This window comes from Mesocricetus auratus, unplaced genomic scaffold (genome assembly GCF_017639785.1).
Source record: "Mesocricetus auratus isolate SY011 unplaced genomic scaffold, BCM_Maur_2.0 Super-Scaffold_100676, whole genome shotgun sequence".
Taxonomy (NCBI): Eukaryota; Metazoa; Chordata; class Mammalia; order Rodentia; family Cricetidae; genus Mesocricetus; species Mesocricetus auratus.
The window spans coordinates 129,191,792-129,205,576 of NW_024429266.1; the positions used below are offsets into that span (position 1 = coordinate 129,191,792).

General features: G+C 41.3%; 1 protein-coding gene across 5 annotated transcripts in view; it reads right to left on the reverse strand.

The window, feature by feature from the left end:
• Nucleotides 1-1,106: 1,106 nt before the first annotated feature.
• The window catches only part of Il12rb2 (interleukin 12 receptor subunit beta 2), an 83,657-nt gene continuing 70,978 nt past the window's right edge, over nt 1,107-13,785 (reverse strand). For all 5 annotated transcript variants that reach the window (XM_021230630.2, XM_013117753.3, XM_040738452.1 and 2 more), the window contains 4 exons: nt 10,602-10,739; nt 10,068-10,158; nt 6,240-6,339; nt 1,107-2,032 (listed from right to left, as the gene is read on the reverse strand). In XM_021230630.2, coding sequence (XP_021086289.2) covers nt 1,490-2,032; nt 6,240-6,339; nt 10,068-10,158; nt 10,602-10,739 — 872 coding nt within the window. In that variant the 3' untranslated portion in view covers nt 1,107-1,489. The remainder of the gene's footprint in view (nt 2,033-6,239; nt 6,340-10,067; nt 10,159-10,601; nt 10,740-13,785) is intronic.

Consider the following 13,785-nt stretch of genomic DNA (forward strand, 5'->3'; position numbering starts at 1 on the left):
AAAAAAACCTGGCTTCTGGAAAAGGGACATATTTCAGGACAGTTTGAGGATCCCTACCTGAACTTGAGGTCGGAACGCAATAGAGTTGTCTAACAAAGTCCTGGATTCCACCCTCACACCAAAACAAAATAAAAAACCCCAAAGGAAATTCCCATGACCTTGGCATTTAGGTTCCAGAGATTTGTGGGATTTTATGAGTTAAAAAGTAGTTTAGGTTGGAATATATTTTAGAATTTAAAACTACCAAGGAATAAAATATTTGAAACTACTTGATTTGGAGTTTTATCTGGGGTCAGGGGAAGAAAACATTGTAAAAGATACTTGGAGTAGTAGGGGAAAGGTTATCTGTTGCTCTGACATTCATTGAGAACTTTCCCATCTCAGGCAAAGTGACCCGTGCTTAATATACGTTAGAAGTATGAATGCTCTTATGTGGTTTTTATTTGTTTTTGTCTTGTAAAGCTTGTGCTAGAGTAGCTGGTGGGAAGCCAACAGAAGTGACATGACCAGGCACTATACTGGGAACATCTTGTCAGGTTGATTGTAGATTAAAGTGACATGAGATTCTTGAAGGAAAGCATGGAAGAGGCATTCAGCCTTAACAGAACCCTTAATGAGTTGGGAAACCTTGACAAAAAGTTTCACTGTGTCTTTGGGGGATGGGGTGGGGAGAGAAAAGCAGTTTGAAGAGGAAACTGAGCAAGACCACAGTAGTAAGAAGTAGTAGCCTGGCCTGCTTCTAACAAGGTGGCCTTGTCGTGGCAGTCAACTAGGGTACTTGATGGGTGCAGAGTTGCTAATGCTTGACAGCTGGCCGGTAGTTAAGGTAGAATAGAAATGTCACAGAAAGAGCCTGTCTGAAAAGGACTGGAAATTAAGTCTGGAATAACATCAAGAAGCAATGATGCTTATGAGCAAACTTAAGGAAACGATTTACAGGACAGGCTTATATGGGCACATTGCTAATTTGGTAGGTTAGAAAAGGAAGTACAAATTTGCAAATGGAAGAAGCAGTGATGCTTACGAGCAAACTTAAGGAAACATTTTACAGGACTGGCTAATATGGGCACATTACTAATTTGGTAGGTTAGAAAAGGAAGTACAAATTTGCAAATAGATACTTTATTAAATGAAAGTACCAAATATGTGAAAGTAGTCACTGGAGAGGACAGGGTGGGGGTAGAATCAGGCTTTGCGTTTTAGAGTGGCACTTCCCCAGTGGTGGGATATGAGTTAGGCCATAGTTACACAAAGGAAAACAACAAGGTCCAGGTTGTACATTGAGGTTTTAGACCTGGAGTAAACTGGTGTTCAAGGCAGCAAGACCCTATGGTGAAGCTAACTTAATCCAGATACCACTGGCTTGACTGCACTGTCTAGCTACACCCAGGCCCCTGTACTACCAAAGATGGTGACCGATGTTTTAGGGACTGAGTAAACAGATGTGTTGTGCTGTGTTATATTAATGGGCACACTGCCTTTCTAGTTATCAAGCCTCATTACTCATTATGAGAGAGTCATACCCCATCTTTAACTGATCCAGAGTCAGCCTCTCACCACAGAAGGTGAGGGGGCGAAGAGAAGTTGATGCAAAAATGGAAAGAGAGATGTGTTGATGCTCCTCCAGTTCTAAAGAATCAGTTGGAGGATCCTCATGTGGAGGAAAGTCTCCGATGTTAGAGGGTAAATAGCCTTCTTGGCTAGGAAGGTAGTCCCCTGTGGTGACAGTCAAGTTACTAGTCAGATTGCCCAGTTTCGAGTTAGGTTCTCTACTTCCTAGCACCTTGTATAGATTCACTAGTTGTCTTGTGTCAGCTGTGAGAGTTCTTATAGGTTGTGGACTGGAGGCAATGTATGTTGTGTCTTCCTTGGGGGTAGAGTGACCTTTGAACCCTTGACCTCTTTTGGGGCAATAGGGATGTCTGAAGACTGGGGCCATTTGGTAAAGGACTTCATTGATGATCAGGGGCTCAGGTTCTTCTGGAGTGGGCCAGGCTATCAGGAGACTGTCCATGGGTAGCTGGGTCTTCTCCTGGGAGAAGGAAGAATGGATATGTAGGTCACTTTAACAACCCGTTTCTCTTGGTTTCCAAACCCTCACATCCAGCCCTGACTCGGCCTAATGAGAAGATGGGCCTTTAAATTTTGGAGGGGCGGGAGCCAGATATCCACACTCCATCATTGCCAGTCTCCAGCCAAGAACAGAATGACTGACTTAACTTTCAGTCTGAATCAAGCTATACCACTTGCTTTTTTTTTCTACTGGCAAGGGTGTGGAGGTGGAACAGAAAGGCTAGAGCAGAATCTGGAGAGAGATGGAATGTTTTCCAGGTTGGAAGTGGTAGAGGGAAGTTGGTTTATTGAGCCTCCTGGTTTATTGCTCCCCACCCTTCATTGCTGACAATCAAACTTGGGATTGTACATTCGAAAGCAAGTGCTTTACTGAAATCGCGTCCCCAACCCTATTATTTGTGAGTATTAAAAAAAAAAACAGGATTTAGAAATGGGTGAGACTAATCGTGAAAGACATTTATTAAAGACAGCACCATCAATATGTAGCCCTGGCTAACCTGAATCTCAGCCTCACAAGTGCTCGGATTAAAGGTGTGCATCATCATGCCATTAAGGCCTTTTTAGGGCATGCTGAGGGGTTTTGGGCTTTGATGGAATTAAATAGTTTCAAATAAGGTAATGTTCTTGTCAGATTGGCATTTTAAAAAGACTACTTGAATAGCTTTCCTGTAACAGATTTTCATCTTCCCCTTTAGCTAGTCTTGATAATTCATTACTAATTTTTTCTGTTAACTTTCTGAGAATTCCTTTGGTCACCAGCTCTATGGCATATTCTTTTCTAAGTTTACTGCCAGTTCTTGAAGTCCTACTAGGCTTTCGTTGAGTTCTCTTTACATCTTACTGTTTCACACAGCTTGCCTGGACTTTCCAAGGTAGAACTCCATGCATTAACACTTAGCCTCATATGAAAAGATTTCAGCCTGTAGTCTACTCCTTTCTGTGTCTGTTTCTAGCTTTACATCCACATTTCTTCTTGGTGTCATCAACACATATGTGTTTGGCATGTGACATTTCCATTAATTCCCTATTCAAGTTGCACAAGAGAGTCTTGGTATAATTAGCCTCTAATATGGCCACCTTTTGGGGGCATGACAAGTGTCAAGAAAGGAGTGATGACACTGTCAAGAGTTACATGAAGGGCTTCCATTGTTCTCTTTTAAAAGATGGTCCTCCCCTGGCCATCCTCAACCTGGTCCTAGCATGTAGGCTTGTCTGGGAACGTGTGTATGTGTGTGTGTGTGTGTGTGTGTGTGTGTGTGTGTGTGTGTGTGTGTATGTATGTATGTATGTATGGCAGCTGTGCCAAAGCAAGGCACCACATGTGGGAGAGATTAACAGGATGGGAGGAGGTTTTCACTAGGGGAACTGTTCTGCCTCTGCAGGCCAGTACTGGAGACTACTCCCATGCACTTCCTTGGGGCTGGCTTCTAGAAAGCCCCAGGGAAAGTTCCTTTAACCCCATTGTTCAGAAACACCATAGGCACTGGTTTTAGCTTGTAAAAGATAGCATTCCAGTGATCCTCTTTGTAGTTTTGACTTTTCCTTCAGAGCTTTAAGGTATATCTTATTTCTAATTTTATTTTCTGCCTCAGGCCTGAAGTGCAATATGTTTTTTTTTTTTAATGAACTACCTATGTACTTCAGAGCTCAAAACATCTCAGCTTGCCTCAAAGTCTTCTTCAACTAAATTTTTAAACTCTGTTTATTCTTAAATTTTGTGTATATGAGTGTTTTGCCTTCATGTATGTCTTGTACCACATGAGTGTATTACCTGCAGAAGTCAGAAGAGAACATCGGACCCTAGAGGTGGTTGTGAGCTACATTTTAGATGCTGGTAACTGAGCTCAGGTCCTCTTCAGCAAGAACAAGAACTCTTAACCGTTGAGCCATCTTTCCAACCCCTAAAAGCTACTTAATTTTTTTCCAATTGACTGATTATTTTTACAAAATAATAGCTCAGAAGTCAAAGGAAATACATAATAAAAATCAAAAGGCTTTCAATTCTTAACTAATCTCCAGAGGCAGCTACCATAATGAGATTATGTATTTGACAGGCTTCTGTAAGAGTCATCTCCCTCATACCCATGGAAACTACATTGAGCAATCATTAGAAAGTTGACTTTTTGTGAGACCCATAATATCTCACATTGCTCCTGCTTTAGCCTCTCCAGTTCAGAGGTTATATGCATATACCCTTTACCTCCCACTTGTAAGTGGGTTCAAAATCCACATTCAGGTTTGTCTCTTTATACATGTTTTATTTGTGCTCAGATTGCTGTGACGAATGTACTGTTGCCATGTGGCTTTGGGCATGTTTTTACATGCTAGTTTCTGCCACTGTTTAGAGACAGACAATAGTTTCTGCCTCTAAACTATCGTGCATCTTATTTTGTCAGCCTGTAGCATCTCTGAGTGCCTCTATTTCCTGATCAGTCCATGGTTAGTTACAGTTGTGAAGGTCAGTGTTTTCGCCCATCACAGAGCTGCCTTCCACTGTGTTTTAGGCTTAGACTAGCAAGCACAGTTGGTTCAGTTCCTGGTACTTGAACCTCTCTAACACCAGCAAGGAATTTTCTAAGGCCTCGTGGCTCATTATGTACTCCTGTAGATCATTGAGGGCTAGTGTGTGCACACCTCCCCCTAGTGAGTGTTCAGCTCTTAGGTATGGGCCACTAGAAACACTCCTCAAACTGTGCTTAAAGTTCTGTTGTGAGGTGCAGTGTTTCAGTACCCTGCTTGGAAATGAATTTAGTATTCATTCTTTATCACTGGGTATTGGGGAAGTTATTTGGTCCTTTGCTTCAGTTACCTCATCTGAAAAATCAGGAAAGTGTATGACATAGCTGCCAGTAAATTGTTGATACATGAAATTAAAAGTGCCTGCTACATAGGAAATAATATGTAGGTTATATATAAGTGTAATATAATGCACTATAATTATGTACTTGACTAGTACATAACATATAATGTGAATATATATATATATCTATTATTGTCGCCATTCTTACTATTATAATTTTAATGGAAACTAAATTCCCCCAATAGAGAGAAGTCTACAAATATGGTTGTGGACATGATAGATGATGTCCATAATCCCAGCACTTGGGAGTCTGAGTCAGTAAGTTTGAGGCCACTCAGCTAAACTCCAGCAAAAAAAGCAAAAGGCATTTGCTTCATGCTTATCATATTTACTCTTCAGTAATAAAATGTGAAGTCATGGCACTTGGTACTCAGATAGTTGGACAAGTTACCCAAGATGCACACATAAGTGAACAACAGAAGGAGGCACCTCCAAAACCAATTGCAAAAGATGCTGAGCTGCAGTGAGGTGACTAGGAACAGTTCCTCTAAGCAGAGGCTGAGCCACTGTCTTCAGGCTTAAGGAAGTAAATCCAAAGAATCTTGGAAACAGGCTTTCAGGGCTCACTGCAACAGGAAAGACTGCATGTGGCTTCCTTTTCCTCTTGTTTTTAGATGCCACAACTTTCAATTCTCCAGAGATACCCACCCCATCTTACTCCCTCCCATAAGCAGTGGCAAAGTCCCTTTATCGCCTGTGTGCTCTCATTTATATGCTAAACCATCTCTTCTTAAAGCCTTTTCTTTACATAGTGGATTCCCACAGAAATCAAAACCACAGGTTGCTTTTACTTCTGTTCTGTTCTCCCAAGAGGATTGGGAAAGTTAAATTCAATTGCCTGAATTTGTATCAGTCAATTATAAGGGTACTGTTCCAAATGACAAACCCCAAAACAGAAACACTTGCTTTCGTCTTTGAAATAAGTTGAACTGAGGAGGGGCATGAAAGCCTGCTAGGTTTTTTTTTTTTTTTTTTTTTTGGTTTTGAGACAGGGTTTCTCTGTATTGCTTTGGAGGCTGTCCTGGAACTAGCTCTTGTAGACCAGGCTGGCCTCCAACTCACAGAGATCTGCTTGCATCTGCCTCCCGAGTGCTGGGATTAAAGGCGTACCAACGCCTGGCCAGCCTTGGTAGGTTTTATGCTCATGGGCTTCAGATGTTCACATGCATGGGCTGCTGGAGTCCAGAAGAAAACAGTGATGACTCATAAACTCAGCTGACCCACAGAATCTTATTCCTGGGAGGATTTCCGTAGATGTGGTCATCACTAGCACTATACTAGCTGCCAGTGTGACTTTGTACCTTACCTCCACAATGGGGTACTTCTTTACCCAAGTGCTATTTGCTGGATCTGGAATGGTTCTGCTATACCACTGAGGTCTGAGAGCAGAGAGGAAAGCAAATACCCTATAAATAAAACAGTGACATTTGGTTTAATATGTGTACAAAGGCTCAGACTTTAGTGTACTTATTTTAGGGCACAGGATTCTTTTTATGGAAAGAGTAAAAGACAAACCCTTACAGAAACATTGTTCAAGGCTGGAGTTCTTTGGATTGATTACAATAAGTTAGGATGCAACCACTTAAGAGTTTGCTAAATTAAAATTTTTTGCTCCACTTACTTTTTAATAGTCTCTCACTATTTAGCCATGCATTAATTCAGCAAATAACATTAAACTAAATATGTGACACATGCTAAGAATAGAAGAGCAAAGCAGAAGATATTGTTCATATGCTTGGGGATCTTACCAATAAGCTAATTAAAATATTTACAGAGTTTGTAATACATTATAATGAAGATTTATAGACATAGAATAGTATAATACCTTGAATATAATCGTATTAAAAATGCCAAGAAAAGGGTATTCTAGAGAAATATCTGTTAACTGGTTACATTTTGTTATCAGAGGAAATAAAAAAGTCTTATAATGTGATGAAAAAATTCAAGCTATAAGCATATGACTTAAGGTATTGGCCATTAAAGAATCAAAATCAGTCAGGCAGTGGTGGTGCACACCTTTAGTCCCAGCACTTGGGAGGCAGAGGCAGGAAAATCTCTGAGTTCAAGGCCAGCCTGGTATACAAAGAGAGTTCCAGGACAGCCAGGATAGTTACACAGAGAAACCCTGTCTCCAAAACAAAATAAACAACAACAAAACAAAAATAAGCCCTGGAGAGATGGCTCAGAGGTTAAAAGCTACTACTCCTCCAGAGGTCCTAAGTTCAAGTCCCAGCAGCCACATGTGGCACACAACCCTCTAAGAGATCTGGTGCTGTCTTTTGGCATGCAGGTGTATATGCAGGCAGAACACTAGAGAATAAGTAAATAAATCTTTAAAAAAAGTCAAAACCGATATAAAGTTGTTCAAAGGCGGATAAACTTTGATGAAAGGAGGCCAGCTATAATTTAACTGTTAGATCAGTGGTTCTCAGCCTTCCTAATGCTGCAGCCCTTCAATAAAGTTCCTTATGTTGAGGTGACTTCATAAAATTTGCATTGCTACTTCATGATTGTAATTTTGCTGCTGTTTTGTATCGTAATGTAAATATCTGATATACAGGATGTCTGATAAGCAGCTTCTGTGAAAGGGTCGCTTGCCCCCCAAAGTGGTCACAACCCCACAGGTTGAGAACCACTGTGTTAGAAAGCTAGATATGCTGTGTGGCAATGGTGGGTAGTGATAGCTTGCCTGTGATTCTTTATGACTCCTGAGATAAACTATCAATATATTTGTTCATTATTTGTTTTTGTCTTTTTATGTGTGTGAATGTTTGCCTGGTGCCCACAGAGGCCCGAAGAGGGCATTGGATCCCCTGGAACGAGAATAACAGACAGTCTGAGCCACCAAATGGGTGCTAGGAAAGGAACCTGAGCCCACTACAAGAGCAAATTGTGCTTTTAATGTGAACCATGTCTCCAGCCCCTTCAAAGTCTCTCTGGGTAGATCTACCAAAGTGCACCGATTGGCAGAATACCAAGTTAGTTGCTTTTGGCACCTATTACTTGGTATCTGAAGAAAGCTTTGTGTTGAAAAATGAATTCATTCTTCCTTTGCAAAATAATGTTTTAAAAAAATTAATTAAAAAAAGATTTAAAGTCTTATTTTGTATTGGTGTGGGTGCACATGGGCTATCTTTCATGCATGTGAAGTCAAAGGACAACTTGGTGGTGGGTCCTAGGTAGCCATCTGTCATCAGACTGGGTGACAAGTGCCTTTACCCAATTTTTATGAAATAAGTAGAATAAATTCACCTATGGCTTATTCCCAGATATAGCCACCATTTAATATTGTGTTGTGTATCTTTGGGGCAGAGTGTTCATCACCACTTAATATTCTATTTCTTCCTTTTTCCTTAGCTCAGAATCTTGATTTATGGAGATGACAGTGAATGCAGCTTAAAGACCATAACTGTAGGAGGAAACAGTGTTCCGCCATTAACCATGTGACTTATTAGAGGCGCATACAGATGAGGTAATAAAAGGGCGGTTTACCTCATCACTAACCGCACCCACTTTAGGCATGACTAAAGACGTATACGGACGTAGGCGGTGAACTACGTCACTAGCCAGGCCCACTTTTGGGCATGGCTAGGGGCCTTATGGAGGAAGGTATAAAAGACTGAACAGTGGAAGTCTAGCTCTTTTTTTCCAGCTTTCCGGCTTCCAGTTCGGCGGCAGAAAACTACTCGGTTCATCTGGGTTACTTGTTTGTCTCTTGTGGGTAATTTCTACAATAAATACTTATTTTTACTTTCAGTAAGTGTGCCATTTATCGTTGCAGTATCACATAATGTTAGCCACTCTTGCCTCACTGAGTTCTGTCTATTGAGACATCACTGAAAGTGTCATGTTCAGCTTTCAAGCTCCTTACAAGGGGATTTTGACACCTTTTCTTTCCTTTCTCCCCCTCTGATTGTAGGGTACAATAGCTGTAGTTCCCACAGCCATGACATCACAAGGTAAAAGGTCATGCAGAAGCTGTACCATGATATAGTGCAATATATCATCCAAATCAGGATAGTGCAATAGACAATTTGTTCCTGTCAACTGTGGAGCTACCAAAGCAGCCCTTTACCCAGGTGAGAATCTGCCGTAGATTCAGGATGATAGAGTTCACACAACCAATTACTCATTGAGAGAGCTTGTTTGGAGGTTCTAACAAGGGAACGTAACTACTCATATACCCTTGATGGAAAAACAGTCCTGTGCCTTTGGGAGGCATTGCATAGAGTGATGAGGGAGAGAGGGGACGGCCTCTTTCTAGTTAGCCCGAGGAGCTGAGTCACCCTGGTGGTTAGTGGGGTGTCAGATGGTGCATCTAGATTGCCTGTTCCTCAACTGTGTATGTGACATGTTTTGTGTATGCATTGTTTCAAAATGTAAAAATTGTATTTGCAAAATTTAAAAAACTAATGTAACATTCATTACATTTAACTTCAATATTTAGTGGATAAATAGTAAGTTATTTGCATGTGGTATTTTGGTGAACCAATCTAGTCTCACTGAATATAGCATGTAGGTTATTTGAAATAGTTTCCTTATGAACAGTATTTCAGTAAGCATATTTTTCATTATCTATATATATACATCTATGATATATATGTTTTGAATAAATTTGTTTGGAATTTTAAAGTTAAAGGTACACTTTAAAAAATTTATCACACATTTAGCCAAAAAGGTTGAATAAATTTATTCTACTCCCAGCGATGTATCCACCTGACCCATGGCAGCAATTGCTTGTATTTTAAAATACATTTACAGGACTGGGGAGATGGCTCAGTGGGTGCTAGTATTTGTTGTACAGTCATGAGGATCTAGTTTACCTTCTTATAACTCACATAAAAGCCAATTATAGCCAGCCACGTGTACCTGTAAACCCAGTGTTGGGGGGAAGAGACAGGATAATCCTGGTAGCTGGTTGGCCCACCAGCCTAGCTTAAGTGTCATGCTTAGAGTCAATGAAAGATCCAGAAAGGGAATAAGACTGACAGCATAACAGAAGATACCCAACATCCTCCCCTGCCCTAACATACCTATGCATAGCTGCAAGTTTCCCCATATGTGCATACACATATAACACACACACACACACACCATGTATTAAATTGGGGGGGGGTGTAACAACTCAACTCACTTTTGCCGGAAGGGACGAATTGAGAAGATACCCACTGTGATGATAGCAATGCAAATGCTTGATGCCACAAATGCTTTCCAGTTGGCTTTGCCTAGAAAGTTAGCAAATCTTGTTACTGTGCTATCGTCAGTAAATACTTCAAAAGTCTGACTTTTGTGAATCCTCTGGACCTTAACCCACAGTGCTGGGTAGTTGGGTTTAGGAACAAAGCCAACTCATTTTTGACTATTCAGTTAGAAGGACACTATGGGGACCCAATTGTATACTCTAAGAGGCTCTCCAGTCCTACAAGGGCTCCCCCAGCTCACAGGTGGAAGGGAGTATACAGTGGTGGATATAAGCCTCACAGGACTTCCTGGATGAGGGGTAGCATTTCTACTGCGTTTTGAAAAAATGAGTTGACACTCTCTTCAGGCTGACAGTGCGGTGGCAGGGCAACATACAGGTTGACAGCCAGTGTGAGCTGCCTGCAACAGTCCAGTGGGAATGTGTCTATCAAAGTCCACAGTGGACTGACTGTCTTTAGTTTCTTACCCTGTGGACAAAATTCCCTCTCATTTCCTTGGGGACTTTCACCAGCGGAACTCAGAGCTGTCATCCATAAGACGTATGTCACTCCAGGCTGCAGGCTGCTTATTGGATATGAGTTTTGGGAGTGTCTGTAAGGAATCTCTGAAAGGAAGATAAAGGGGAACATGGTTGTGTAAAGAAAATAAGCAGTGTGGATACTCACCTATTTTTATTTTTACAGCATCATTTAATTTGAGAAAGAAGCATATTTTAACAGCATCAAAATTCATCAACATTTAGTACTTCAATAGGCGTTTGTGAAGCCTTGTTACTATAGCAAACAGTTTTTCCATGATAAAGATATTCTGAAACAATTGTTATTTTTTCCTCAGAAATTATTTAGTTGAAGCAATTCTTTTGTTTCCTGTGTCTGTACTTTTCATGTATATTAAGTCATTTTAGAATTCCTGAGGAAATCAGTATAAAATTATTTTAAGATAATAGTTTTTTTATTTTATTTTATGTTTTTGAGACAGGGTTTTGGTGTGTATTCCTGGATGTCCAGGAGCTCACTCTGTAGGCCAGGCTGGCCTTGAACTCACAGACATCCACATGCTTCTGCCTCCTGAGTGTTAGTATTAAAGATGTGTGCTACCACTGCCCAGCCTAAGATAATAGAATTTTTAAAAAATCTAAGTATAGCATTTAATGAAATATTTACTTGAAGTTTTTTCAATCTGTTTTTTTATTTTAAAATTTATTTCATTTAATTTTTTACATATGAGAGTTTTGCTTTCATGTATGACTGCTTGCTACCTCAGGGGACAGAAGAGGCTACCGGATCCCTAAAACGTGAGGTGCATCCAGTGGTGGGCTGCCATGTGGGTGCTGGGAATCAAACCTGCATCCTCTGAAGGAGCAACCCATCCTCTTAACTGCTGAGCCTTCTCTCCAGTCCCCACTTGAAGTTTGTAGATTTTAGTTGTTAGGCTTTTGTCTTGAACTTACAGTGTTTAGCTTCAATTTGACATAAAACTATTAAAAACTAGAGACTTCCTTGGCTCTCAGATTGCAGTTTCTTATGTTGTCAACACTCCTTTAGCTTCTCTGCAAGGTAGAGTGTATGAGCATCTCACTATGCTGCTTTTCTCTTCCAGGAAGCATGAGTATTGGTAGCCTTTAGTAAACAGGCAGTCTTCTGGAGTGTTCTGGAGTGTGTTTCAGGGTGACCCTTCAGCTGGGTAGGGACACTGAGTACAGTGGTACAAGCCTGTAATCTCAGAATTCGGGAGGCAAAGGAGAGGGCTGGAAAATCAAGGCCAGAGGGGGGAGTCCACAGCTTTGTTAAGAGTGTACAATCTCTTGGGTTTCACCCTCAGCATCTGCACAGCTAAAACTTCACTGAAGAGTAAGTAGCTGAGGGCTCTCTCAGACAGCCTGTGCCTATGCTGAGGACAGTAGTGGAAACTGGAACGTAGCACTGTGTCTGACTTCATAAACGGGCCTGTTTACAGTCACGGATGCGTGTTGGCTGCTCTGAATACACAGCATCACCTCTGAGAATTCACCATGTAACAGGAAGAACAGGCATTGTTTGCTCTTGTGTTTCCACTTCCTATGGGTAGGTGGTAAGAAGCAGCCCTGGAATATTTCCTCTGCCTCACTGAAAAGGGTTGAGGCCTGAGCAGATTATTTCATTGGCACTATCTGAAGGACTGCTGTATTGTACAACCTGTTGAGAAAAATACCTTGTGGAAAATTCCAAGGTCTGAGATAGCCAGTGAAATTGCCTATAAGTCTTAAGCAATATGATTAAGTGGGTGTGTGTGGGGATCCCTATTCCTAAAGGAAGGGATTAGAAACATCTTTTTTAGGAAGAGCTTCTGTTCATCTTGTAGGCAGCTGAGAGTCAGCTGTTCAATTGCGTGAGGTGTCCTGAGCTGGGAAAACGAGATGAGACACTGGAACTGAAAGGAAGGTATTTCTATGGTTTGCTGGGCTGGTACCGTTCATTCGCACATGCATATTTGAAGAACAGAAATAGCAGCCGATGTGGGGAGGTGAGAGTGGCAGAGTCAGCAGTTTGGTTGACAAAACAGGCTGCGTTGTGTAATGAGAGAAGTCAAGCAAGAAAGACTGGTCCCACTGCCTCTGGGCTGTGATCCCCAGGAGAGATAAAGGGGTCGCTTCAAGCCTCAGTGGATGGAAATTTTAAACTCAGGTGGTTCAGTGGTAAAGGGATGGATTTAGAAGGATGCAGTCGCTGCCAACTTTCTGAGAGACTGTGGCCATGAAGGTCACGAAGACCAGGCTGAACAGCTGCACTGATACTGGGAATGAATTCAAGCATTTGTTACTCAGTGAATACCACGCTTAGTAAGTGTCCCTTCCATCTCCCTGGCTGTGTTCTAGGGGAGAGAAATGGTGATCAAATTGCCATAGCTTGTGTCCTTGAATGCTTAGAATTTGTTGGCAAAAACAGCCAGTGTCATGTGTCCTGCAGAAGGGAGGTGTGCTTACTGTTGGAACACTAGTGCATATGGCCATGCCAGCAGATATCCAGACAACAGGCTGTGCACTGAAAATGCTGGGGCATTCTTAATTCTTCACCTCACCTCACCTGTCCGTGTAGAGCTAGTGACAAAGATCTGATATTTCCACATGTGTTTGCACTGATCTCTGGGACTGAGTACCTAAACCAAGCAGACAGGGTTAACCCCCTTGGCACATTTTTCCTGCTATTTGGGACCATTTTCATTCTGGGTGTCTTGTTTTTCCTTGATCCTTCCCATCATCTAGAATGGGTCTTGAATTTAGTGCTTTCTGGTTGCACTGTCCTACTATGGTGGTTGTTTAGACTTTTCCAGAATACTGAAGGCTCTGAGGATAGGGAATGGGGCTTACTCACTAATAATGTACTTACTGGAGTAAGTGGGGATTTTGACTAGTGTAAAATCAGGCTGTGAGTCTTGCCTTTTAGCTTATTTAAAAATACCCTTGTGTAGGCTCTATATGCATCAGATCTGTGACAAAATATAGTAGGCTATTTTCAACATCTACAGCAGCAGCTACAAAGACCAACTAACCATACTGATCTTTGTAGTTGTAAATTTTGGTTTAAATGTCGCTGGAAAGAAAATCATTTCTGGGGAAAATATTACAGGAAGGGTCCCAAATAGCCCAGGAAAAGGCCAGTTGATTTGCTAGC